Source organism: Hyposmocoma kahamanoa, unplaced genomic scaffold (genome assembly GCF_003589595.1).
Source record: "Hyposmocoma kahamanoa isolate Upper Pololo Valley unplaced genomic scaffold, ASM358959v1 100021, whole genome shotgun sequence".
Classification (NCBI taxonomy): Eukaryota; Metazoa; Arthropoda; class Insecta; order Lepidoptera; family Cosmopterigidae; genus Hyposmocoma; species Hyposmocoma kahamanoa.
The window spans coordinates 3,137,422-3,162,737 of record NW_020653200.1 but is presented as its reverse complement, the minus strand read 5'-3'; the positions used below and the strand labels follow the sequence as shown (position 1 = coordinate 3,162,737).

At 33.5% G+C, this 25,316-nt stretch overlaps 1 protein-coding gene across 1 annotated transcript in view; it reads right to left on the bottom strand.

The window, feature by feature from the left end:
- LOC113239890 (eukaryotic translation initiation factor 4 gamma-like) overlaps window positions 1-25,316 on the bottom strand; it is a 34,819-nt gene continuing 9,503 nt past the window's right edge. The window contains exons 5-29 of the mRNA XM_026477055.1: window positions 21,704-21,838; window positions 20,971-21,032; window positions 19,529-19,708; window positions 17,944-18,006; window positions 17,787-17,869; window positions 16,824-17,697; window positions 9,972-10,364; window positions 9,564-9,893; window positions 9,341-9,471; window positions 9,105-9,261; window positions 8,623-8,996; window positions 8,399-8,545; window positions 8,197-8,281; window positions 7,309-7,531; window positions 7,097-7,223; window positions 3,533-3,703; window positions 2,565-2,730; window positions 2,406-2,483; window positions 1,760-2,057; window positions 1,499-1,685; window positions 1,001-1,177; window positions 704-865; window positions 369-600; window positions 180-281; window positions 1-96 (exon numbers count right to left, since the gene is read on the bottom strand). Coding sequence (XP_026332840.1) covers window positions 17-96; window positions 180-281; window positions 369-600; window positions 704-865; window positions 1,001-1,177; window positions 1,499-1,685; window positions 1,760-2,057; window positions 2,406-2,483; window positions 2,565-2,730; window positions 3,533-3,703; window positions 7,097-7,223; window positions 7,309-7,531; window positions 8,197-8,281; window positions 8,399-8,545; window positions 8,623-8,996; window positions 9,105-9,261; window positions 9,341-9,471; window positions 9,564-9,893; window positions 9,972-10,364; window positions 16,824-17,697; window positions 17,787-17,869; window positions 17,944-18,006; window positions 19,529-19,708; window positions 20,971-21,032; window positions 21,704-21,838 — 5,017 coding nt within the window. The 3' untranslated portion in view covers window positions 1-16. The remainder of the gene's footprint in view (window positions 97-179; window positions 282-368; window positions 601-703; window positions 866-1,000; window positions 1,178-1,498; window positions 1,686-1,759; window positions 2,058-2,405; window positions 2,484-2,564; window positions 2,731-3,532; window positions 3,704-7,096; window positions 7,224-7,308; window positions 7,532-8,196; window positions 8,282-8,398; window positions 8,546-8,622; window positions 8,997-9,104; window positions 9,262-9,340; window positions 9,472-9,563; window positions 9,894-9,971; window positions 10,365-16,823; window positions 17,698-17,786; window positions 17,870-17,943; window positions 18,007-19,528; window positions 19,709-20,970; window positions 21,033-21,703; window positions 21,839-25,316) is intronic.

The window sequence follows — 25,316 nt, the reverse complement described above, 5'->3', positions numbered from 1 at the left end:
CAGCTATCTGCGCGCGTCAGTCCTCGCTACATGAGTCCTCGTTATCCGCTTCTTTGATGTTGGTGAAGAACGACGTAAGCGCCTTCATCATTACACCTTTGGGAAAAAAACTCTTAGACACTCACTGAACTATGTTCATGTTTCAAATGAGTGTCCAGAACGCTATGTTTGCATCTTACCTTTGCCTTCTGGTTCCAACTCTGATTCTTCCCAAGATATAAATCCTTCTGGAGATATTATATACTGTTCATGTAGATATTGGAATATTTCTAAGGAAAGACCTGAAAAAAAAAAAGATATTATCATCTAAATCTTTGCATTCATTATGAGAAAATGAATGTGAACTGTTATTAAAGAATATGTTTTACCTTGTGGGTGCTCTAGCCTGTGTATCAATTGCTGTATACCGAATAGACAACTGGCTTCCCTGGACTGCTGAGACTCTCCAAACTCGTTGATGAGCCGAGAATACTTGTTCATGCGATCTTGGTTAAAATGAGGCACGTCACGGCCTTCGGGGCCGAAAAGAGCATGCTCGCATATTGCCTGTATCATTGCTCGCATGAACCAGTCTTCGTTTGAAGATTTGCCGAGGTTATCCTGAAACAATCAGCAATGAAGTACAGTCAACATATTATTATTACTTATCTAGCATAAAAAATAAAGATTATATTTATATATAATATATATCCTTTGGACATACCTGCACCCATCCCTTTATACAATCACAGGTTTCGTCTGAATTCATCAATTGAAGTAATTTACTTTGTGTTTCTGCAGGAGTTAATATCTTTTTAGTTTCTTCACAAACATTAGCACTACCCTCCAAGAATTCAAATTTATTATCTATTAACCACTTCTCCACCTGTAAAAGATTTTGTTTTAAAATAACAAAGCTTTGAGACATTACTTGCAGGTAAAAAACGATTGCATTCTTTATTATCATCACTTCATCATCACAAATTTTTTTATAATCATAAAAATCTGATCTTCATGTTACCTGATCTTCATTCATCCATTCCTTTAACTGAAGACCAGACTCTTGCCATTTGCTTTTTACAAATGAAGGTCCCATGCTTTCTTTTAAATCTTTAACAATCGACTTCAAAAACAAGTGTCCTTGATTATTTGAAATAATCATTTGAGAAAGCCTAAGTAACTGTACAAATGTGATATGCTGAAACGGAAAAACTATTAGTATAAGGTTCATGGGCAAGAGAAATTGTTTGTCAAGGCTTCGCAATATAAACAGAAGAAAACCTTTGATGTAAGCGGTTAGCGACACGCTCTACCAACCACCAGTATTTTAGTGCTTTACGAAAATTCGTATAGATTGGGTGCACCCAAAACGTTAACATTTGACAAATCATTTCAACGTTTTAGACAATATAAAGTTTATAAAATGAATCTGCGTTTTAACAACAATAATCGTCACTATCCCAAACAATAATAATTTGTAGGTTACCTGTATATACACAAAAACAACATTTTGACGTACCTTCTTTTCAATTTGTGGCGCAAGGAACTTTCCTAAGTAATCATACAACATTGGTATATCAATGTGAAGATCAGGAGCTAATTCCAATATCTCTTTCATTCCTGCTAAAAAGTTTTCTGCAGCAATCGTATTTGTTGACACTAAATGCAATAATGATTTTGCTATCATCGCAACCTCCTTTGCTGGCCTGCAAAACACGCGGAAGTCTTTAAGTACTTGCCGCAAATATTATACAATAATTAAATAAGTGCACATTCTTACTTTTCTAATGCCACATTAAGTATTTCTGTAACCATATCAGCGTGATATTGAGGCGCGAAGAGCTCTTTCACATCTGCCGCCATATCATTGTCATCATGATTTATAAGTAGCATATCGATCAAGGCCTTGACGGACTTCTTCTTGTTATCAGGTAGCTGTTCTTGCTTGACAGGAGCCGGGATTAGGGTCGGGGTATCGGCAGTAGGTGCAGGTGAAGGCGGCGCCGCGCTCGTACTTCTACTGCTAGAATTCGACCGAGCTACGCCCATCGAACCAGATCTGCTGCCACTACCGCTATCTGCCGCAAAGTTATCATCTTCATTTAAACCAAAGTTATTTGAATTAATTACAATCTTTGCCAATTGTAATAATAATCTCTTTGAACGTATCGAAGACACCACACAAGGTCAAAAGATAACAACGCAAAATGTGGACATTTTATGATACAAATTATGTTACTTTATAAATCAAACAAACGAATAGACATTTTACTACGTAATATTGCAGGTTAATTACATTGTAGTATTTTCACACATTAAAAACTTTAATAGCATATTAATCTTCTTCATTACTATCGAAGAGACAAATAAAACAAAGCACAAACAACTTGCGTCAAATAGCAAATTATGTACATATTGTAACTTACTGAAATCTCCCCTAGAGTTGAAGGTCGATCGTTCAATTGAAGCACCCTTAGAGTAGCTAGGCGACATATCTTTGCTTCCTAAAATATTAATTAAAGATAGTTCATGAGTAAGCGATAAAGGCAGCAAGTTTAGAGATTATCATAATCGTTTTTATTTACCTCTAAGTGTTGAAGGATCAGTGTGTACATTTTCTAGGACACTGTACATATTTTTAGTAAGACTAATCATAGAATTACTTCCCGTTTGACCAGTGTTCTTTGTGCCCGAACCCTGGTTCCAAGCAGTATTCGTTGGTGCTAACTTGATATTATTAAGATTCTGATTCTGAAACAAAACTTTTAGGTAAGTATATGTCTTGCAAGACATAAAAATTTTAAAATTGTCAATTGTCATCATAAGGTATCAAGGTAGATATGACAAACATAGTAGGTTCATTTTATGTGGATCTTCGGCGCACCTTCTGCATTAAAATGATTCGTGTCACGTTGGGTGGAAAGTATACACCATTTTAGTGAGTATGAAATTTTGCAACCAAATTCCAGTGTTCACCTACATGAGGATTAAAATTAAATCCGAGTGAAAGTAATATAAATATTATTAAAGTGTATCACAATCGATATGACAGATTAATTGGTGTTTTATACCTCACAGAATTGCAAGTCAAAGCGCATGACAGCGACCAGTAATTTAAATTAAGTAGCTGAGTAAGGTTCGCCCAAGATCGTCAGGTGAAAATTGAGAAGCCTTCAGATTTGACACAGACGTGTAAATGTAACATTCCTCTAGAATTAATATTGATAAACTCTGTTTAACCAACTAAAGTGCTAACATGTCATCATCTGTGAATTGAAAGTTTCCAAAAATCCATGCTGTGATTTCAGGATCATATTGAGATTTCAGAATTCTACTTCAATCTTTATAAGTTCAATCAAGTTAAATTAAATACCTACACAGTTTAATAAATTAATAGCATTTGATACACAATATTTATCAGTGACTTTGTATTCTATTGTTTTCAGTTTAGGAATGCCATGAACAATAAATTATACCGTATAAAATAATATATTAGAATAATGTCTGCGTTAGATAAGATTAAACTTAATTGTATCACAATAGATTTTGTTACCTTTTGCGTAACTGCTGCTTTAAGCTTAGATGTGTCTACGGTATAATTTGTCCTCGTAGATTTCCAGTTGTTTTCCATGAACGTGTTAGCATTCTGCCTGCGACTGTCACCACGTTTGCCGCGACTCCCTTCATCGCGACGGAAACCGCCAGGTGGTGCAGCATTCATTAGCTAAATAAGAAAAGAGTTGTAACCAGTTTATCTAAAAAGTTCGAATAATTGATGTGTCCTACTTATTCTGTTCACAAAATTTACATCTGCCAAATGGAATAAAATACTGAAAAATACTTATGCACCAATGATTACACACAAGATATGTAACATCTACTTTGCGACAATGCTAGTTCTAAGGTAGTAAGTAGATTTGTTTATTGTGCTATGCTTTCAACTTCTACATAATTTCAACCGAAAAATGTCCACTGCTGGACATAGACTTCCCCCAAAAGTCGCAACGACCCTATCATTGAAATTAAATTAATTAAATTGCTCTTTCGCCATTAACATTAATAAAATTAGTCTTCTAACAAACGAGTACCAATTGACGACGATGAATTCGATACTAAATCTTCTAAAGATCAACCTGCGAATGATCTCAACGATCAATGACAAGATATCAGAAAATAATGTTGGTATATTTGCTGAAGTGATTGACACTGAAACTTTAGCGAGTGATGTGAAATAGATACTGGGCTATATTTCAGGTTAGATTGCAAGAAAATTGGAAAACATCGAATCGAAATGCGTAGAGTGCATAAACTCTTTAGTTACGTCCCTGAAAATTAGATTTCACGAGTTAATTTCAATGAAAGACAAGTATGTCTTATGTTGGAGTAACAAACAAATGTTCATCTCCAATCTGAACACAAAAATATTCCTGCATTAAAAAAAATGTTTGTTTAGTTGATGTTTTTGGCAAGTAATTTTGCACACATATGCAGGCAAGAAATTATTGTTAAATGTGTTATATTTATATCACATAAACACGTACGTAACAAACTGTATAAATAAGTTTCCAACTACAATACAATAAGTCAAATCGATGACTACTTACTTAGTTACTGCCTACAATGTTTGTACCTGCACTCATAATCCATGATAAGTCTTTATCGCACTCGCTACAGAAAAAATTACTATCTCTATGTTCAATTGGCTACTGTTATTTATAAAAATATAAATAAAATATAGCTATAACGTAAATATTTTTGACGCGTGGTACGCATGTCATTCAATGTGTTTTTTACTTCAACGTGGTAATTAGTGCATTTAAGAACACACGACGGCATTTTTTCTTTTATAAATTTGAATAAAATGACGCAGTTCTACAAATGTCAGGTTCGCCTCTTTGCTCGACGCAGATTCATTCATTGTACGGTCGGTCATAACTTGGGTATACGTTGAAATTTTGAACACCTCGTTTACTTGAAATTTATAATGTTTGTTTGGAAGAAAGTTTAATATTTAATAACATTTTGAAACAGGGGGGTCTACTCTCGATCTCCGTCAAATAAGTAATATTCGACAAAATTAAAAGACAAGTATCAAGTATGAAGCTTCATTCGCATCACGCGTCTTTTCATTTGGTCACGTATTGCTTATTTGCATTGACTTACTAATAAATGGACGTCGGGTTCGCGCTAAAAAGTGTCCGCACCTATAGGGTGTTAAAATCGCATACAGAGCGTCAATCGCGCAGCAGTCTTCATTTGTTCGAGTGCCAGCGCGGTTGTCAATCATGCAGTACCATATAATAATAACTTGCAAAAATTACTACAGTAAAGTGTAAAAACAGGATTTTGTATAATATTGTCACTAAACTTATCATACTTCTCATTTAAAAATGGTATTTTGTAGTTTTATCGCATTTAATTTATATATAAATGAATCGTAAATATAAATTACAAAAGCACACAAAATAATCAAATAGCTAACTGTCCTTTTTCTACACATTGCATGCGCAAAAGATGGAAAGAGACCCATTACGTCAATTTGAAGAAGCTTATAAAACCTTTTTGGTCATTTTCAATTGTTCAAACCACAAGCGATTGAAATATTTAGAAGAAAGAAACTATAGAGTCGCTTTGATTTTAATCTTATTTAAAAAAATATTTTTTTATTAATGACGTTTAATTCGAGCTAACGAAATAAAACGTCAAATGTATTTTTTTAGGAAGATTACAAAACTAAACTAAACCGGTTTTCGGAATTACGGTTTACGTTTAGTTGGAATATCAGTACATTTCTTATAGTACACGCTTACTTTCACATTTGTAGTAATATTTGTATGTTAATATCTGCCCAACTCTTCATTATTTCTTTAAGTGAATTTGCACAAAATTCGACATAATAATATATATATAAATTAATTAATATTTACGACAAAGGCCACTCCATTACTCTTGTGTTCAAGTAATTTTCAGTCGAAGCAAAATGCACCATATTTATGCGTTTTGTTAAATTTCCAGTAGGAGCTGAATATGGTGTTTTTGGGTCCTTAAATTGTTGCAAGCAAAATTAGGCAGTACTGCAATGACGTTACAATATAAATTAAATGTTTTAGTTTTTTATATTTCGTTACATGTCACTCGTTTGTATGGGTTAACTTCGGACATTTTTTTCGTGGTTTTTGTATTAGACCCGACGTCCATTTGTTGGTAGGTCAATGCTTACTTGGCAGTAATTGTTTCGGACGGATGTCGGACGGAGATCGAGAGTAAATTTCGCAAAAAATGATTTCGTAAAAAATACGAAAGTAAAATTTTGGCTTTAAATCACAATATCTTCATAATTATCAGGTTCCCAGACATGGCCCCATACAAGAAAATACTAGTAACGGTGGGAAGAATACGTAGTTCTCGTTTTCGTTAAGGGTGTTTTTACACGATTTGCTTGTTCGTTTTATAAGATCATTGTTATACGCTTATAAAAATTTGCTGAGCTGTACACTGAAAACAATGACAGCCCATTGAATGTTTGCGCATATTATGGGATCCTTTTTTATTTTCATTTGATTTCTACTGAGGGTTTGCATCTCCGAGACTTTGCGAATTATGTGTACAGACGGCACATAAAAATGTACAAAATAAAGTTCTACCCAAGGAATCAAAGACTGCGAGTTGATTAAATAAAATCAACTTACTGCATTATATTTTTGCTTATTTAGGAGATAATATTTACGAAAAATCTTGCCAATAGCTTCAAATGCTTTCATTATGATTTATAAAACGTAAATATTATGTACGATAAGTTTACAAAGAATACAATGTATAGTATGTAGCTTCTAATATATGGAAATTTTTGGTTGTCATACTTTTGCAACCTATAGTTTGCATGAAATGGTACTCTTCAAACAAATCGGATAACAATGAGTATTTTATAGCGTCTCGGCTAATTACGTTAAAAATATTTTTTTACTTGTTTATATATTTTTTCTGCATGAATATTACAAGAAATGCTGAACCACATATTAAATGTAAAATTTAAAATAAAGCAATTTCGTTCATTAACAAAGTTTCGTTTTCAAGAAAGAGAGTAGACCTGCAGTTTTAGACAAAAGTTGAAATTTACCTCAATATGACGTTGTTGCTGCTCAGCTTCTTTTTGAATTTGGTCCATCATTTTAGGTTGTGAGTCAACCACACTCTTCTGCACCCATCTTCTTCTACGGAGCTCAATCACATCTTGGATCATAAATCTACAACAAGATTTGTTTTAGAACAGCATTACATTCAGAAAATTAAAATCGTATCTTCAAGTAGAATAATAAAATGTGTTAATACCTGACACGGCAACTGATGCTGTTTGATTTGCGATCAACAATATCCTGCATCTTCTTGAACACATTGTCAAGTGGATCTCTTACTTCACTTTCAACTTGTTCACCAATGGTAGTAAGCAATTTGCATAGACACTCCAACTTTTCTTCTTCTAATTTGTCAATCAGGTAGTTCATACAGTAAACCATAATTTTAGAAGTCAACATTTTCAGTTTGTATAGTTCACCTGCAATAAAAAAAAATCTATTGAGAAACTCACATATAGCTTAATGTATGACATTGATTCATATAAAAATACCTTATAGAATTGCGCAATATGTCGCTTGAGCATGCATCTCAGTAAACCTAATCAATTCGCACGCAAAAAGACATGCCTAAATATATATAAAGGTAGATAAAAATAAGTAATAAGTAATACCAGTAAATTATTTCAGTGCAAATGCACATGATGATATGGATGGCCAATATTTAATTTCGCAAATGCAAAAAATAAAAAGACGAACTGTATTGAACATGCAGTGTGGTTGGCAAATTATTAACAAAAGAGTTATTGAAATTAAATAATTATTTTCCTTTTGTTTTCAGGGACTTTATAAGAAGCGGGTTTTCCTTACTATAGCTATTTGAAATAAAATTATTATATTATAAATTGTACGTGTTTAGATCAACATGAATCATTCAGATTTATCTCAAAGTAATTATTATTTTATTGTGTAGTACATCATCATGACATTCGCTGATGTGAGGTGTTATTAAACACTTCTACATATATGTCATCATATGTATAAAAATAGGTTAGTAAATTAGGCTATTAAAGCATAGTAGCCTAGTTTACTAAATAATTAGAAATAATACATAGATAAATTATAAATTTGACTTTTAAATACTCACCAATAAATCTGACATTTCCTACTGATCTCATTCTCACTCTTCTGTTCTCTTCTTCCAATTGCAGCTGAAGCTCCTTCTTTTTTGCCTGCAACCAATTTATTCACGTCGAATACACACAGAACACTTACATATAATGTCTAAAGACAGTCTTATATTATTTGTATAGTTATTTATAAAAAATGTCATATCAGTAGAAACTTACGGGATCAGTGCTATCTGCAAGTTCTTTTTCAAGTTTCAGGACTTGTTCATCTACTTTATCTGTCACAAATTGGTTTTGACATTTACTAATGATAAGTGCTCTGAAATTGACACATTGGTCTGGATTTGTTGCATTGTCAGCAGGAACCTGTAAAATAGTAAGATGGTCAAATAGGCTTTGCCAAAATATCTTCAATTAATCTGAAAAAGTATATAAAATTATACCTTGAGCATTGAGAGCTTATTGCACATAGCAGCATAGGCTTCTGAAAAATTTGGTTCTTCAATAGCCTTCTCAAACACAAGGTCGATGACACCTTCCAGACGTTTTTGATTGTTAATCTCGAGAGTTTTTACTTTCTCCAATAAAGTATCAAACTTCTGGGGAGTCAGTTTGTTCAGTATGCCTCTAAACTTTTTGTTTAATTCTTGAGTCTTGAAATCGTCTTCACCTATATTCTCTTTTTTAAACCTAAGAGGTTTCCATGGATCCTTTGTTTCATTTAACTTAACTTCTTCTCGCAATGAAAGAGAGACATAAATAGGTTTATGGCCACCACTACTGCTAGGTTGTGAAGATAGTTTAGCACTTCCTTTACCTGATGAAATATAATATGGATAAATAAAACATTTACGTAAATTTATTAGCGCAAGTTTCCTTAAAACATGTAAATACATAATTTACTATAAAGCAATTCAAAACTCACCACCAGCTGCCATATTTCTGCCGTCCTTCTTTGGATCCCTTGCAGTATTACTTCTAGAGCCAGTAACTGAACTTTTAGCAAATGGAGGGAGAAACATTGAGTCATTCACAGATCGGGAGATAGCCGTAAAAGGCAGAGCATCTTGAATAGGCGCAGTCTAAAATAACATTTAAATTAAAAATAATAATTCAAAAACATAACTAAAGGAAAATCTACTTATATAATACTATACAAACCCTCATAACATTGCAAGCTTCCAACAATGGCACATTCGGCTTGTTCTTTGAAAGTGGGTCATCTTTCATTTGCTTGAGTAATCCAATATCATAGCATTTCTTCCCTGTTTTGTTGAATGGAGACCATTGTCCTGGACAAAATACAAAAAAAAAATAAGCAAAAGCATATCAAAAACGCAATTATAATGAGAAGGTAGCACATCATAAAGAAATAAATACAGACCAGGATTGTAATTGTATTTAGGAACAACTGCAGATGATGTTACAGGAACCTCAGATTTCTCAGCTGCTAATGCCTTGGTTACTGTCTCCTCACTTTTAGATAACTGTTCTTCCTGCATTACTTCTACATTACTAAGGTTATCAGTCTCATCTTTACCATTTTCAAATGATTCTGCGTCTTTTACATTAGTTTCATTATTGGCCATCTTGTTTCCAGATTTTTTACTAGTATTCTTAGAATTCTTTACAACTTTTTCATTTTTATTGATATCTTCTTTAGCAGTCTCAGTTTTAGTTACATCAGTAGGATTACCATTGGCAGTATCAGCATCTGACAAAATAACGAACAACTTCAAATCACGTGACAAATATAAATTAACTTAACAAGAAAGATATAAAGTACTCAAACCTGTAGTCTTATTATTAAGATTAATATCTTTCATCTTAGATTCAGGATTATAGCGTTGTACACTAGCTATGCTTTGAGTTAGTTTGGCTTGTGCCTGTATAGCACTGGAAGTTTCGTGGCTTTCAACTAATTCTGGTACTGTGTGCAGTTCCTTAGCAGCTGCCTTCTCAATGCTTGCTAACAGTGGTGGAGTGGGAGAGGGTACAGATAGTGTCTCGCTGTTGTTCAGTACTTCACTCTTTGTCTCAACAGCGGAAGAGATTTCAGTCTCTGGAGCAGGTGACAACTGCTTTGATGTCACTTGCTTTTTCGTTGCTTCTGCACTAGTGGCTTGACTGGTTTGACTAGTTGGCAGGTTGATAATTTCCACTAAATTATCAACTGAACTAATCACTGCAAATGAAATTGAGCATGTCATAAATAAACGTGAACACAGAGTTGTTAAGTTCACACAGAGATCTTTCAAAAACAGCTGCTACTATCTCAATTCTAAAATTATGTGCACGTACGTATTACAACAATGTCGCGAACTCGATGAACTAGAAACCTTATGCTGATAATTAAAACTTGATTAGGTAATCGGTACTCAGAAAAACACGATCAAATTGTTGGAGGTTATTCATCATTCCATAGTACAAAATAACGCCATAATTAGGCAGGCGTATACCTCTGTATATATTTGTAACACCAAATAGCCCAGCAGATAATAAAAAGAACGATCCAGTATTTAAGTAATAAAAATGTGAATTTAAACATTTAACACTGGAAAGTATTCACACAAAGAAATAATGTCTTTACTGAGAATTTCTAAACTCACCTATCACTTTTAGTGAAGCAAGTTCGAAATCTATAAATAGAGACGTGAGGTATTTCCACGTGGGAGTTTTCTCGCACAGTACCTGAATATCAGACTTTAATATGTGGCACCGTTAACTAAATTATATCACTGTTTTTGAAATCCGCAAATATCTGTTTTAAAGCTTTACAGAACTAACTAATATACGATAACGTAGCAATATGGTAAAAAGAAAGTCAACCCAAAAGGTCACTCAAGGATCTAGATTGTCTGACTTTAGCACACGTTTCACTTAAACCACATTACTTATGTTTTATCTTAAATAAAAAAATTAAAGTACAAAATGCTAAATTAAGTCCATTTAAATGTAAAAAAGACAAGGATAATAAAAGTTTTAAAAATATTTTAAAACGCAGCCATGCTCCAAGTGACTATGAAGTAGAAGCCGCCATATTGGAACGTTCCATGCGGACAGGCGGACTAGTTCCACTAGTGTTGTACGCAAGTACGGAATCGACCGATTGTGTTGTTGTATTAATCGTAACATTTTAGAATAATTATTTGGTAAAGACACCATTTTAGGAACCACACAAACGAGTTGCGAGTACGACAAAATGTACTGTTACCTAACATAATCGTTTTCTTAAACGACAATTACGATTTTTTTTATCGACTCGAGGTTTATACGAATAAAAATTGTATGATTTGTCTTATGACATTTGAGAAATCTCAGCGAGTAGTCTACATTAGTATTTTTTTAATATGAAAGGGCTGTTGTATGGTTAGGTATATTAATATTGCCAATGTATCACATTTTCACTACCATGCATACAACAAAATACATCTAAAAAGGGGCCAACAGTTTAGATACATTCAGCCACATACAAAGCAATACAAAAAATGTTAAAGCTATGGACACAAGGTCAGCAAAGAATTTGTAAGTCTAAACCAGTCTTGCTTGCCGCATAGTCAAAATAATTATGCAAATAAAGTTTATTTCAATGTGCATAACTACATCCCATCATCGTCTTTTGAAGAATTTTAGTTTCAATCAAAAGTGCACCTTAACGCATAGAATTTTCACATGTATTTGAACAATGCAGGCCTTGTGTAGTATGCGATTAGAGTTAATATAAAAAAATAGTGAAAATTACATGGGCAGTTTTTAAACATACGGGCAATAAATTACTAAATAATCTATTTAGGTGGTAGTGTTTATCATTTTGCCTTACTTATTGAGGTTAGTGAAGAAATTCTTGTTGACAGGAATATTGTGTTTTGAGGTTTCGGGTATTCAAATATATACCTGTGGCACAATTAACACAGCGATCTCGGCCACGGATCACATGACGTCAGACGACTGAGAGTGAGTGAGACAAAATATCAACCAACAGGTGTAGTTGGTGATGTGACTGACAGCCCGTGCACTGGGGCCTTTAGAAAGATATTTTAACTTTACAATAACTTTGTTTTTGTAGAAAAACTGGCTAATTGCATGTCGGACTGCGTGTAATGTATATACACTATACGATTCGACCAAATTTCACATTACCGTAACTGTAACTCAGCATCAGTTTAAGATATGAAAATAAAATTACTACTACACTACTATTCATGCAATAACGCAATTAGCCTTGCATATAAAGCAAAAATTCCAAAAGCGTTTATAGATCCAAAGTTATGGCCTTCTCAAAACAACCAACTTTGACGCTTCTTACATCAGCAAAGTTCTAAAAATACAAAAACTCTTGATCTAACACGTAGTTTATTGAAAAATTAAAGTAATGATTATGGAGAGCTAGCTAAAAAAACATAAAATTAAATATGTTTACTTTCCTACAACTTGTTCGGGCTGGATAAGTAGATTACTATGTTGACATTTCATAGAATTTTATAACGAATCACGAATTGTCTTAGAAAGTATAGTTGCTGTCCCTCAAATTATGTAAATATTGAAACGACATGAAATCTCCAAATTCACGTGTCTCCTGTACTTGTAAATTGAAGTTTGAGAGATATAATCTCGTTGTTTTAAAAAAATGACAAGATAACAAAAAATAACTTTTAATAATTTTAAGGACAAGTTCCGTACAGACCAGCTAAATAGCTAAATAAAAGTTGATGATCGTCAATCTGCGATTGAGGGTAGTCTCATCAGATCTTTCATATTCCGTCGCGTCGTCGTCAAAGCTTTTATTTGTATTATTACCATAATAATATATCGTCGATGTTTAGCAGAAAGGGCGAAAACGCCTTTTTGGAAAAATTTTTCAGTGGAGCATGTTATATTTTATCATCTGTTTTAAAATATTTACGACGTTTTTTTAAATTCAATTTTGGTTTTAATTAGGTTTAAGTTTAAATTGAATTTAAAACGACGTAAATATTTTAAAACAGCCGTGAAAAACTTAAACAGGCTCCATTGAATTTTTTTTCAAAAGTGTGCTTTCGCATTTCTTCAAAACACCGACGATATATTCTAATAATACTGGATTTATATCTTTTTAATTAGGTCAAGACGATACAATCAACACTTTTTTGTAGTTATGTTAAAATTAAATCTTAGATCCACTACGCTAGACGAATGAGATGAAAACGGTACAAAAACTATATAAAAGAGAAAATACTTTTAAAAAATTAATGCGTTGGAAATATTTATTTTTCCACTTAGCACAGCTTAGATTTTGACATTCCATTTTAGGCCTCGTTTACACTTGAATGATTTCTCCAACGCGACGTTGAGACAATTATGATCGTATATTAACAGTACAGTATTTGAAGGATAATTTCATTTCTACATCCACAATTTCGTTATGGTACGGTAAATCTTAATATATACACGAAAACAAAAAGAAAGAGTTTCGAGAAAGAAAACATAGTAGATTCGTGGACTTTTAGTGTACCTCTTGACTATTTCTAGGCATAGTCCTGAACAAAATATTTCATGAACTCCAACCGAGACCCAACTTTGTCGTAACTATTTTACAGATTTCTTAGAACTCTATCACGTAATCAAAACATCCAATAAATTAAATCCCGCAAAATGATTACTTTAGCAAATAGGTCCTGACAAAACTGTTTCGCCTCCTCCACTTGCGTCAGTTCTCCATTCATGCCTGTTCATACTGGTACTTTTATATGGCCTTTTTTAAGGACATTCTCCAGAAATAGAACGCATACTTCCCGATATGGTGGAAAAAAGATATTTATACCGTTGTACGTGGACAGATTCCAAAACAAAGACTCAAATATGAGAAGACCTGAATGAAATAGTGATCAACGGCCTGCAAAAACAAACTATACATATGGAGGGACTATTTGTGCACTTTTATGAGGTACGCCCTGGTCAATAATGTTCGAAATTCAAATAAACAAGATGGCCGCCATACAAATTTCAAAGTCTCCTATCACGGAAACTATTAGAGATAGGTAGGAAGGAGATGGTCGAAGGAATTTCATAGAGAGTAACAGTGGTCAACTGCCTGGGTTAAAAAAATTCAAGATGGCGACTTCAAAATGGCGGCCGAAGAAAAACTTGCTTCGATCCGGCTGAAAATTGGTATGCAGGAGTCTTTAGGGGTCCTTAACCATAATTTGGGGTTAAAAGTTTATTTTCGCCATTTTTTAATACGGCTGTCTTAGAAGCGTTTTTTTTTGTCAAAAGTAGCTGCCGAAAGACTTGCTCTGATTAAGCTGAAAATTGACTAATATATATATATATATAATATATATATATATTTGCGCTCTGTAAATTTTTGCAGTTTACTTACTAACATCCATCCTTTCTACATGACTAAACCATTTTCTATTCCCTTTTCTACTCCAGTCGCATCAGGTGGTCGTGGGTGATACAATTATAAAAAAGTTATTTAGGAAACAAGATCTGCTCAAGGAAAACGATCTGCTATCGTCCATTTAACTTCGACACGTCTAGTGTTGAGACACTTGGCCAATAAAGTCTGGCCTCAAAATAAAATAATGAAAAACAGTTTACAGTTGTGCGGCATACACTGCATATTCTTACCCCTGTGATTTCAATGCTTTTTGAGGTTTAGTAATGAAGCGTATATACAAGAATCCGATGTTAACAGATACCTATCGCATTTCGCAATTTAGATTTCATTTATTGGAGTACCATTGAAAGTAAACTGCTTTGTGTATCAAATAAATGAATAAATTGCGTCGGAAATCCTTGCTCCTGTTACCTTTTCTCAAAGAGCTCCTCTATTGGTAGAAACATGCCGTATTCTATAATTACCGGGCCGTGTGCTTGATTGCCGGAAGAAAAATATATCTATATCTATACAATAATACATTTATTTATCGCATTGAAAGTTATTAAATTTTAATAAAAGAAAGCGAAGACTTAATTATTCGCATGTCTATATTACTATGCGTTAGGATTTATTATTACCAGTGATCGAAATTGAGGGAGTTCATTTAGCTAAACTAAATTTTCTTCTACAAATCGAACTGGTTATATTTGAATATGCGTATTATTTACTGAAATTTGATTACAAGCGACAAATTATTATTATATCCTATTAAGTATTTGCTACACATTATTCTCAGAAAAATAATATTGTAGTTGTGTTTCTATAGTATGAGTGTGTGCGAGTTATTATATATTTATTAAAGGTACTTATGTATTTAAATACTTTAGCCATTTAAAAAATAAACAAGTGACAACCTATATCTATATAGTAGTAGTATTTTAATGTTTAGTTTAGAAAATAAACAATAAACAAAATATGCGCATTGATGACGAGATGGATATATTCATACTAAGAAAACGTTTATACTTTTCAACGATTAACTCTTTAAAATCTGATGACTGGTTAGTTATTACACGTAGACTGCGTACTACTACGTTATAGTTTAAAACAAGCTAATTGATTAAATTCCTGTATACTGTCCGATTACAAAGCACTTGATATATTGAGAATTTAAATCGATTGAACAGAAGACGATGATTTTTCGAATTTTTGTAAGATATACATTTAATATTTACAACGAAAATTTTATGTATATGGAATATTCCCTACGTTTTACCATATGGTCAATTCTATAGCTTTTTGTTAAAATGCCATCATTTCAGTTTGTTCGTAATAAAATAATAATTAGTTAATTATCGATCACGACGTAAATACGGCTACTTTATTTATGTTAACGATCGTCTTTTCTAGTTTGTAATTTAGCCGCTTCAAACGCGTAAATTCTTATTTTAATTGATATTTTCTCATATTAACAAGAAATATAAAAGTATGTTCGAAAACAATGTGCAGCGTAAAGTTTTAAATACTGGATTGTGAGGACTTTCAGAATATTGATGTGATACTATCGTTTTGTACAACATATCGCTTTTAAAATAAATATTTTTTAAGTTTGAATAATGTCGTATTTATTTCTACTACAAATTACAGTAAATTACTAAATTATGTTTAAACAAATTGTTCCTTGCTGTCAAGTGTATATCCAATATTCAAGTTTTCCATCGACATTTTCCGAGTGATACCGAGGCATAACCATGACATCAATGTCCAAGGTCTTGCAAAGATAAATGACTAGTGGATTTCCATAAAAAAAAACCGGGATGAACCCGACCCTCTCCCTCCTTTTTACTATTCAGTGGTCAATAATGTAAGACACCTAGTTAACCAAGTAAAATAAAACGGAGAATACAAAAATGTAATGTAATTTAAGATTGCTGTGAACGTTTCTTTTAGTTCATGCTGCCCTGCACTCTGTGCTCTGCTATGAACGGGCGGCCTTATTAAACTAAATGTGTAATTTTTAGAAATAAAAAATAAAACAAAATAAACGGAACTTTTTGAAACTAAAATAAATGTTCACATTTTATCGACCGGGTCTGAGGTATATTTTTTAAAAGAACAATATACGTGTTTGAAGCAGGATGTTTTTTTCAACCATATTAATAATTATTGCGACAGTAATATTGGGGCAAAAAAAAAAACATTAAGCGTTGAAAGATGCCCAAATAAACGTGCTTTAGATTGAAATAAACATACTGGCATCAAACTAAAAGTTGTACTCACCGTTGGAAGGAGTTGGGCCGTTTGGTTTATTAGAAACCGGCGCAGACTCCTTTTCTGGACATATTTCTTTGTCCTTATTTTTATCTTTGTCCTTTTCTTCCGATTTAACTCGTTCCCTGGGTATCCTTTGAGGCTGAGGCGCAGGCGCAGATTGGACAGGGTTGGCGGCAGACGCCAACGCAGGAACGGGCATAACGGCGGGTGCGGACGCAAGCCCGGATGAAGGCACAGGCGCCGCCTCGGGCGTAGGCGTAGGCACGAACGCGGGCGCGGGCACGAGGGCCGGCGTAGACGCAGGCACTGGTGCAGGCGCAGGTGCAGCAGTAGGCGCTGGCAACGACGCGAGCGCGGCGGAGGGTGCGCTTGTAGCCGCAGGTACCGCACTTACATTGGCAATGTTTCCAATAGAGGCTGTCACAACCTCTGAGGGCTTTTCTAAGTCTTCAATATGAGGCACAACTGGTTTACTTTTAGTTTGTTTTTGTAGTTTATTAGACGGTAGGTTTTTGTCTACAACTGACTGACTAATATTCTGTTCACTACTCTTTTGAAGTTGTTTAACATTCATAGCCATTTTAGGCACTATAACAGGACTATCCGATATTGCAGACACTACTGGTGTTTCATTAGGTTCTACAGCAACATCAGGTCCTATATTTTTACTTTCATTTATAGTTAATATGTCAGACTTTACTACATTATTATTTATAGAAGTTATTGCATTTGACTGAGGTTGAATACCGCATGTCGTAGGTGGCAACAATTCGTTCTTTGTCACATAGTTCGATTTTGAAACACTTTCACTAGTGGATGACTGATTCGCGACTTCATTAACCCTTCTCGTAAATTCCTCGGCGATACTGTGTGTCGGCTCCTGATCAAAGCAATAATAATTATAGTAGAAAATAAACATGTACGATATTTATTATATTAACTGTGTTCCAGGGCTAAAGAGATACTTACAGGTTGTGGTGTCTGTCTTTCACTTGAGTCACCACTTAAATATTGACTATCGTTAGTATATAAGTCAGAGAAAATGTCTTGTTCTGCAAAAAAAAACAAATATTTTAACAGACATCTAACACATTAAAACACAAATCGAGAAAATATTTTTACTTACGTGTAACAGGGTCTATAATTGCAAGTCTATGACTTAGACGTTTTGGCTGACTTGGACGTATGCCTGTACAAATACAATATAGCAGATTTTACGTTACACATTTTATTCAAATAGACATACATATAATATATACATACATATATATACACACATAAACGATGACATTTCAAACGTAAATTGTATAATAGAGTCAATAACGTTGATGAGAGACCTGCATACAGAATCTCAGTAAGTGCTTTGAGTTGTATAAAGGGCCACCCCCGTAAGAAATGCGTAGAAAAACTGTTGACATTTTCTTGAATCGGCCCTTCAAGAGCGCCGCCCAGACATGTAAGCTACAGTGTGGGTTATTGTAGCACTACCATATACTTTATATAAAAATTCCTAAATGAACAAGGAATTTTTGAAAATTGTGCCAAGTAATTAAACATAGCAGATGGCCGTTCACAACATGTTACTTAGTACAAATACCAGCGAAGTAAAAAAATATTTTGGTTGAAAAGTCATATTACAAAATTGAAGACTATGTGTTAGATAAAGATGTATGGAAAGATGACATGGCTCTAAATTCCACACAAATTTAATTCAAAGTGTATTCCATAACATTTAAGTTTATTTGAAAAGAGTAATCTCTAGAGTTTCTTGCTCGTTCTTCTCAGGGAAGTTAGCGTAGTCAACGAGCAGTATTAAATGTGACGTTTTCAAGTGTAAAAAACACAAATACACACATCAACTGTCTCTACTCTATTTTTTTAAATAGTCATGTAGTTGTTGTCGATAGTTTCGTCGATAGATTGCGAAAGTAGGTAAAATTTGATCAAAAATATCTGAATTGTGAATGTTACTGATTGCGTTTCTTTACTCTTATTTTGACAGTTGGTCTATTATTATCAACATCAATTTTTAGTCATACACATTTTATTAACAACAGGCGGATTTGATTACATATATTAATTTAAAATAAAAAGTTTAAAAATGTCACGTATTTGTATTATTAATAGACATACTTTTAAATTTAGTGTATGTATGAATTATTTAAAAAAATAACAATTTAAATGAATCATTATTCGTCCAATTGCAGGACAAAGGTGCAGTTGGACGTACGATGAAACAAATGAAAAAAGTTCGGCTATTTATTTCATAAGCGTAAACAACATGCAGTCGATAGTCGATATAATATTTATCGAGTATTTGCTGCAGCAATGGACTGTAATGTTACTCCATCATAAAAAAACAGACAGGGACATTACTGAAAATCAGGTCTAATATTTTTTTTTTAACACCAATGGAATTTTGTTATTGGTCCGTTTATAATTTGAATTTGAAAATAAAATTGACCAAATAAATCTATTGCTGTTAAAAAAAAATAAAAAAAACCTGATTTTCCGTAATTAGCGCAAAAGTGCCTGATCCCTGACACTTGCGATGTGTGTGCGAATTAAATCCAGAAAAATAATTTAATTTCCTATCACGTTTATGATCATGATGAATGATGATTATGATGAATCAGCGTATGTGTTTGGCGTGAACACCATTCAAGAAGCCAAGTTGAAAGGTCCCACAATTATAAAAGATAACTACGTACCAGGCATTGTTTGATGCATGTGGGTAGAGGCCTGAGGGGGAGGTATCGAAGCTGTGGGAGCGGTGGGCGTCGCAGGAGTGCCCTGCGGTCCCACCAACGTGGTAGGGTTGCTCCGAGCACCAGGTGTGTTCGCAGGTAAGTTTGGCGTAGGAATTTGTTGGTTGTTTGAAGTATAAAAATCTGTTATTGAAATAAATAGTTATATTACTAACACTTGCATATATGGTACATCAACCAGATACATGTAATCATAAATAACACTAGTACTTGCGGTAACAGCAAATAAGACATCATAACTTAAACATAATGAATGATAAGTCTTAATTCTGTGTTCACAATGTTTGAATCAACATTTTAATTAGTCAACTACATGCTTGTTAAATAAGGATGGCGACATCCCGTGTATTTTGTGACCCGGTGTTTTTGACGACGTGCATTAAAGAGACCTATCAATACTATAAACTTGATATAGGTTATAATAATTTTTATATATTTTCTCTCAACATATGAGGTAAATTGTATAAATGCTTACTGACTAATGAGTTTCTAAATTAAACCTTATTTGCGAGAGACTGGCGCCTGAGATAGGCATAAAAATGCCTGTACGTTACAGGTCACCAGAGCCCATTACGTTTATAACATTATCCTGTATTTCGCTTCAGATGTTCATTCGTAGTAACTGAAAAAAACAAGTTTCCAGTTTGTTCCTACAAATAATAAAGACTTACTGAATATTGATAAATATGCCAAACTCTACTACATTTAATACAACGTTAACATGTTCTGTCGCAATGAAAATGAATAAAATTAAATCTGCCCAAATAGCAGAAATCAGCCACAAATGGTCACACTGTTCTCAATCTCAAAGTGACATTGACATTGGAAAGAGGCCTCTCTTTTCAAAACGTTCCTTTGCTAACTTTCGAATCGCTCATTTAAATATTGTCTAAATATTTTTTACACATTGTGTTTTATTTTTTACATTATATCATTATTGTTTAATTCATTATTTGTTTAGGTATTGTATAGGTGTGTACTATAAAATAACCAATACTTTAGGTAAGTAAACGTTCAATAATGCTTAAAACGAAACGTACGTACAAGAACGTTACCTAATCTATGGTCGAACTGAATTAATTGCGTAGTATTCTTGCATCTATTCTAAAATACATTGTTTTACAATTACTTTATTCCCGGTTTGTAAAAATATATTAATAACTAGGCATAAACTAAAACGTAAAATTATACTAGCAAAGTCCATGAACGGCACTTCGTTGATTTTGGGTCAGCTTTCGCCATCCTTCTTTAATACATATTTAGATTAGAAGGTCTACTAGAAAATTTTAACTATGTTTGTAGTTTTATTCTATGGGTACAAATCACACATGTTAAAATTCACTCTAACCAAACAAGCTGTTAGTACATATTTAAAAATCACTTACATGGAGTAGTGTGGTTGGGGGTGGCGTATCCTGGTAAGTACGATGGTATGTATTGATAGTACCTGCAACAGTTTATGCAGATATATTTCATTGTTAAATAAAACATAATATAGGAATTATCACAATATAATAATTGTTTGGATTTGATTGTAATACTTTTGGTTATAAATATTCGCACGTAATATAGTATGACAGATATTGATTATTATGTAGCACTCTCGTATTTACGCAACCAAACTAACGATGCCAATCCTTTCAGCTGTTTCTCCATAAGATAACAACGTCTTTTATTGTTCGTTCTCTTAACAAAATGCGTAGAATGTTTTCTTCTATATTAAAGCTATAGCCTTCTTCTTGGATTGCCTTGTACGACGATGCCACGTATACCTTCCCTTTTATACTATCTTGATCTTCGCCTATATCAATTTCATTCCTATCATTCAATTAAGTTTTAAAAACTCGCGTCGCATAAGGTAGCCCACCAGGTTTCCACTACGATTTTCTATGATGATAATATAACATAACGTCTTTCCCTTTACGCTAGTCATAACGTAATAAGTACTAAAAGTGCATACACGTATTAAACGTAGAAATTATTAAACAGAAAATTATCATTTATTTGCTACTTTTTTCTTACGATAGCAATCCGTGAAGTTATGCTGCTTTAACTGTCATCAAAAAGGTAATTTTATTTTCCCATATTACACTAGTTCACAAGACCAGTTCAACTTACCCTTGTGCACTAGATCGTGGTTGTTGATAGGTTGGTGGTATTCCCATGTGTGAAGGAAGCACGTATGTGGGATGGTGGTACATGACAGGTCCTGTGGCGGTAGCGGCCGCTCCCGGGAGGTATGGCTGCTGTTGTCTGCAAAATAAAATGTCTTACATAAGTTACATACGTCTACGTAACATTACCAATTATTATTACCTATTATACGAATTCGTCAAACATTACCTTAAAGTAGTAAACTATATTTTATTATCATTAGGGTTAAATATGCAAATGGAATAGTACTCAATGTCGACATATTTTGTTAATCAATTATCATTATCGCTTCGAATGGGTCTATTAAGCGGTATGAAATTATTTTGATGTTATGCACAATAATAACCTTTGCCACGCCGGCTGACGTTTTGGAGAATGTACAATCAATTCTAATGTAGCAGTTCAGTGTACAAGTTATATTAAATAACCCGCTATCAATGACAAAAAAGGAAAGGAAATCACGCATTTCGGTTCAATTACTGATTAGGTTCAAGAAGTTTATTAACACCAACATAGGTGTTTTATAACTTAGATAATTTTACTGTTAATTTGATGATTGTGTGTATAGTAACCTAAGGAAAAGGTTTACGGTTATGTGAAGATGCTTAGGCCATCCATGTCCGTCAAATCAAAGAGTAGCGAATTGCCAGTTATAAGTTATAACGTTGTATAAGCCAAAACGTGCGCCCGTGGAAACATGATTTGTTACGGTGTAGAGGTAAAGATCGTCGCAATGTTATCGAAAATATAAGTACGTCACGGAAAAGTAAAATACACGTCATTGCTTTTGGTAGTTGTCAATGTGGATAATTTAAAATAAAATAGTGTTTAAATATTACATTCGCCCATGGTGCATATTGTTAATAATTAATAATCTCGACATTTTCATGCAACATTCCGGTATCGAATAATTGAAATATTGATAAATACTACCAAGCACCTTGTTCACAAAGCAACACAATGAACAAATGGATGCATGGAATTACCTGCGCACGAATCAGAGAAAATTACCTACGTACGAATCAGAGGAAAGAATGTGGTATGACGTCAACTCATACGCCTGCGTATGTGTTATTAAAATTATCTACGAAAGGTTTTGATACGGTTACGACGATAAAAGATTACTAAACAAAATGGACATTTTTAAGAGCGGTCATTAATTGCGGACATCGAGTAGCATAAAGGCTTATAATACATGTATATATTTACCAGGGTACGTTACGAGTGTATGTGATACAAGTGTATCGGCTCATCTATGCAGGAATTTAAATATAAGCGAGGGACAACACCAGTTACAATGTATTGACATCTTTTTATTTTTTTTCTTTAATTCTGTACGCGTAATATATTTAATTTCTTTTTTATGATACAAACGGCGGAACGGACGAGTCGTGCGCGTAGTTAGTGACTTATATAGTACACTATAGCACAGTTCCAACGCCACTCCGAGCTTTAAAGTTGCCTATAGCACAGTTGCAACTTCACTCAGCTTTATATTGGAAAAATGTCAGGGGCACTGTCCCATACGTCCCTGTAATTTCATCACGTCACCGAACAAAATATAAAATTGAAATTATTGGGTTCTCATTTTCGATACTTTTCGACTCATCTGTTTTCTGATAATTCTTTTGTACATGCTCAATGATTTTAATTTAGGTAAAATTTAAGTTCTTATTAAAAATTTTATTGAATTGATATTCAATCATTTTTGTGTGAAATTACTCCACTAGTTTGTTATAATTATTAATGAGGAAATATCATGGATTTCTCATAGATGGCGCTACGGCTAAAAAGTCGTTGAAAAACCAAAATATAAAGATAGGACGCTAGCACATAAAAAAATTCGTGAGGTCCGCTGGTTCGTTCCGTGGTTTAGTTGGTATAGCGTCTGGCACGGTATGCTGGTACGCTGTACGCTGGTACACGGTACGCTGGCGTCGGTTCGAATCCGGCCGGATCGAGAAATTTTTTTCTGAATGTACGATCTTTTTATTCATAATTTAAGTTATGTCAACTGTGATCACAAATTTGCTATATTCAGTACTACAACATAGGATTTGTTAAATACTAACAACGTCGCAGACCTATATTACTAACAGCACGAACAACAACTTTTTCCACATGAGTTTTAATAATTCATCAAGTTTTATTTTCATACAAAAATAAATATATTTAAATAGATCACTCTATACGGTGCTACTAACTCTGTGCGATAACAAAAAAGATCGTCGGGAAGGACGCTTATCCTTAGTTCCCACATGTACGTTTTCTTATTCCGTTTACCGTATAGGTTAAAAAAAACGAATGTGCGTTCACATTTATGCGTTTTCTGAGGTAGTTTTCCGATACTGTAGGACCGTTTCGGGCAGAACCGAACGTTCAATTGCAAAGCTCATAATACGAATTTTGTGGAAGATAGAAGACGACGTTGCCCCGCGGGTACGAAAAACCGGACCGAGTGATTGAAAATAAACGAATCGATTTTACTGTATACAGTTAATACACCCATATGTTTCGTATTCGCCACTAGAAACTATTCACAAAAACGATTCGGCAAACCGTACAAATCTGAGCTTGGTGTTACGCTTGCACAATTCAATTTACTACCACTTTACTACCCAATACAGATCTAAAAAGTGTCAGATAGTACTATGTTAACAAAAACTTAAAAATGTATATTTGGCAAACTTGTTACTTTTATAAAAAGTCATGGAATAAAAATTCTCGTTCATGATGTTACTAATATGTAATATGGTATTTTAAGCTGTTTTATATAATTTGGAATTCTGGACTTTAATAGAAAAGGCCTTATTGCACAAATAGAATTACCAGCATGCAACTCTAATAGATTTTAAACGATTCGCAGTGGAAAACAACTCGAAAAGGTAAGTGTAATAATATACACAGAGCGTTGTACTATTTTTCTGTAAGTTGCTTTACGCTACCGCATGTCTAGATTACATTATGTTGTGATTAGATTTTGATTGTGATTACATATTGTTTAACTGTGACTTTCGATCCTGCTGTCAAACTGAAAAACTATTTTGTAAAACTACGTTCAGGCTATGAAAATGTTACCTCTTTTAAATTCCAAAATTAATAAAAAGAATAGAACTTCATGCTTTTACTTAGTATCCATTTCCTTTCGATTTCTAATTGTAGTTTAACGCAGTTTTGTTTTTATAGAAATTTTTGGATTAATTAGCTCATAGTGTTAGTTCCTTATAAAGTACTAATGTGCCGTAAACTTGTTTAATTTGCGCAAGTATACATTTTTTATTTGATTGAGCTTAACAACGTCATAACGTAATGTGCGCGCAATGACTTTCACTAGAAATTTTTTCGCACAAAAAATCGATTTTGTTCCCAAATCCATGTTTCCAAACAAAAGTAGCTATCATTAATTATAATCCACAAAACTATACATGTTACCAAATTAATTTCATCTAAGGATATAGATGCGCGCAACTATGTTGTACAACTATGACAATATTAAAATAGAGCGGGATAGTAGTTATACCCATGACAATTAGATATACACCGAAATCTAATTATAAATTTACGATACTTTTTTGTG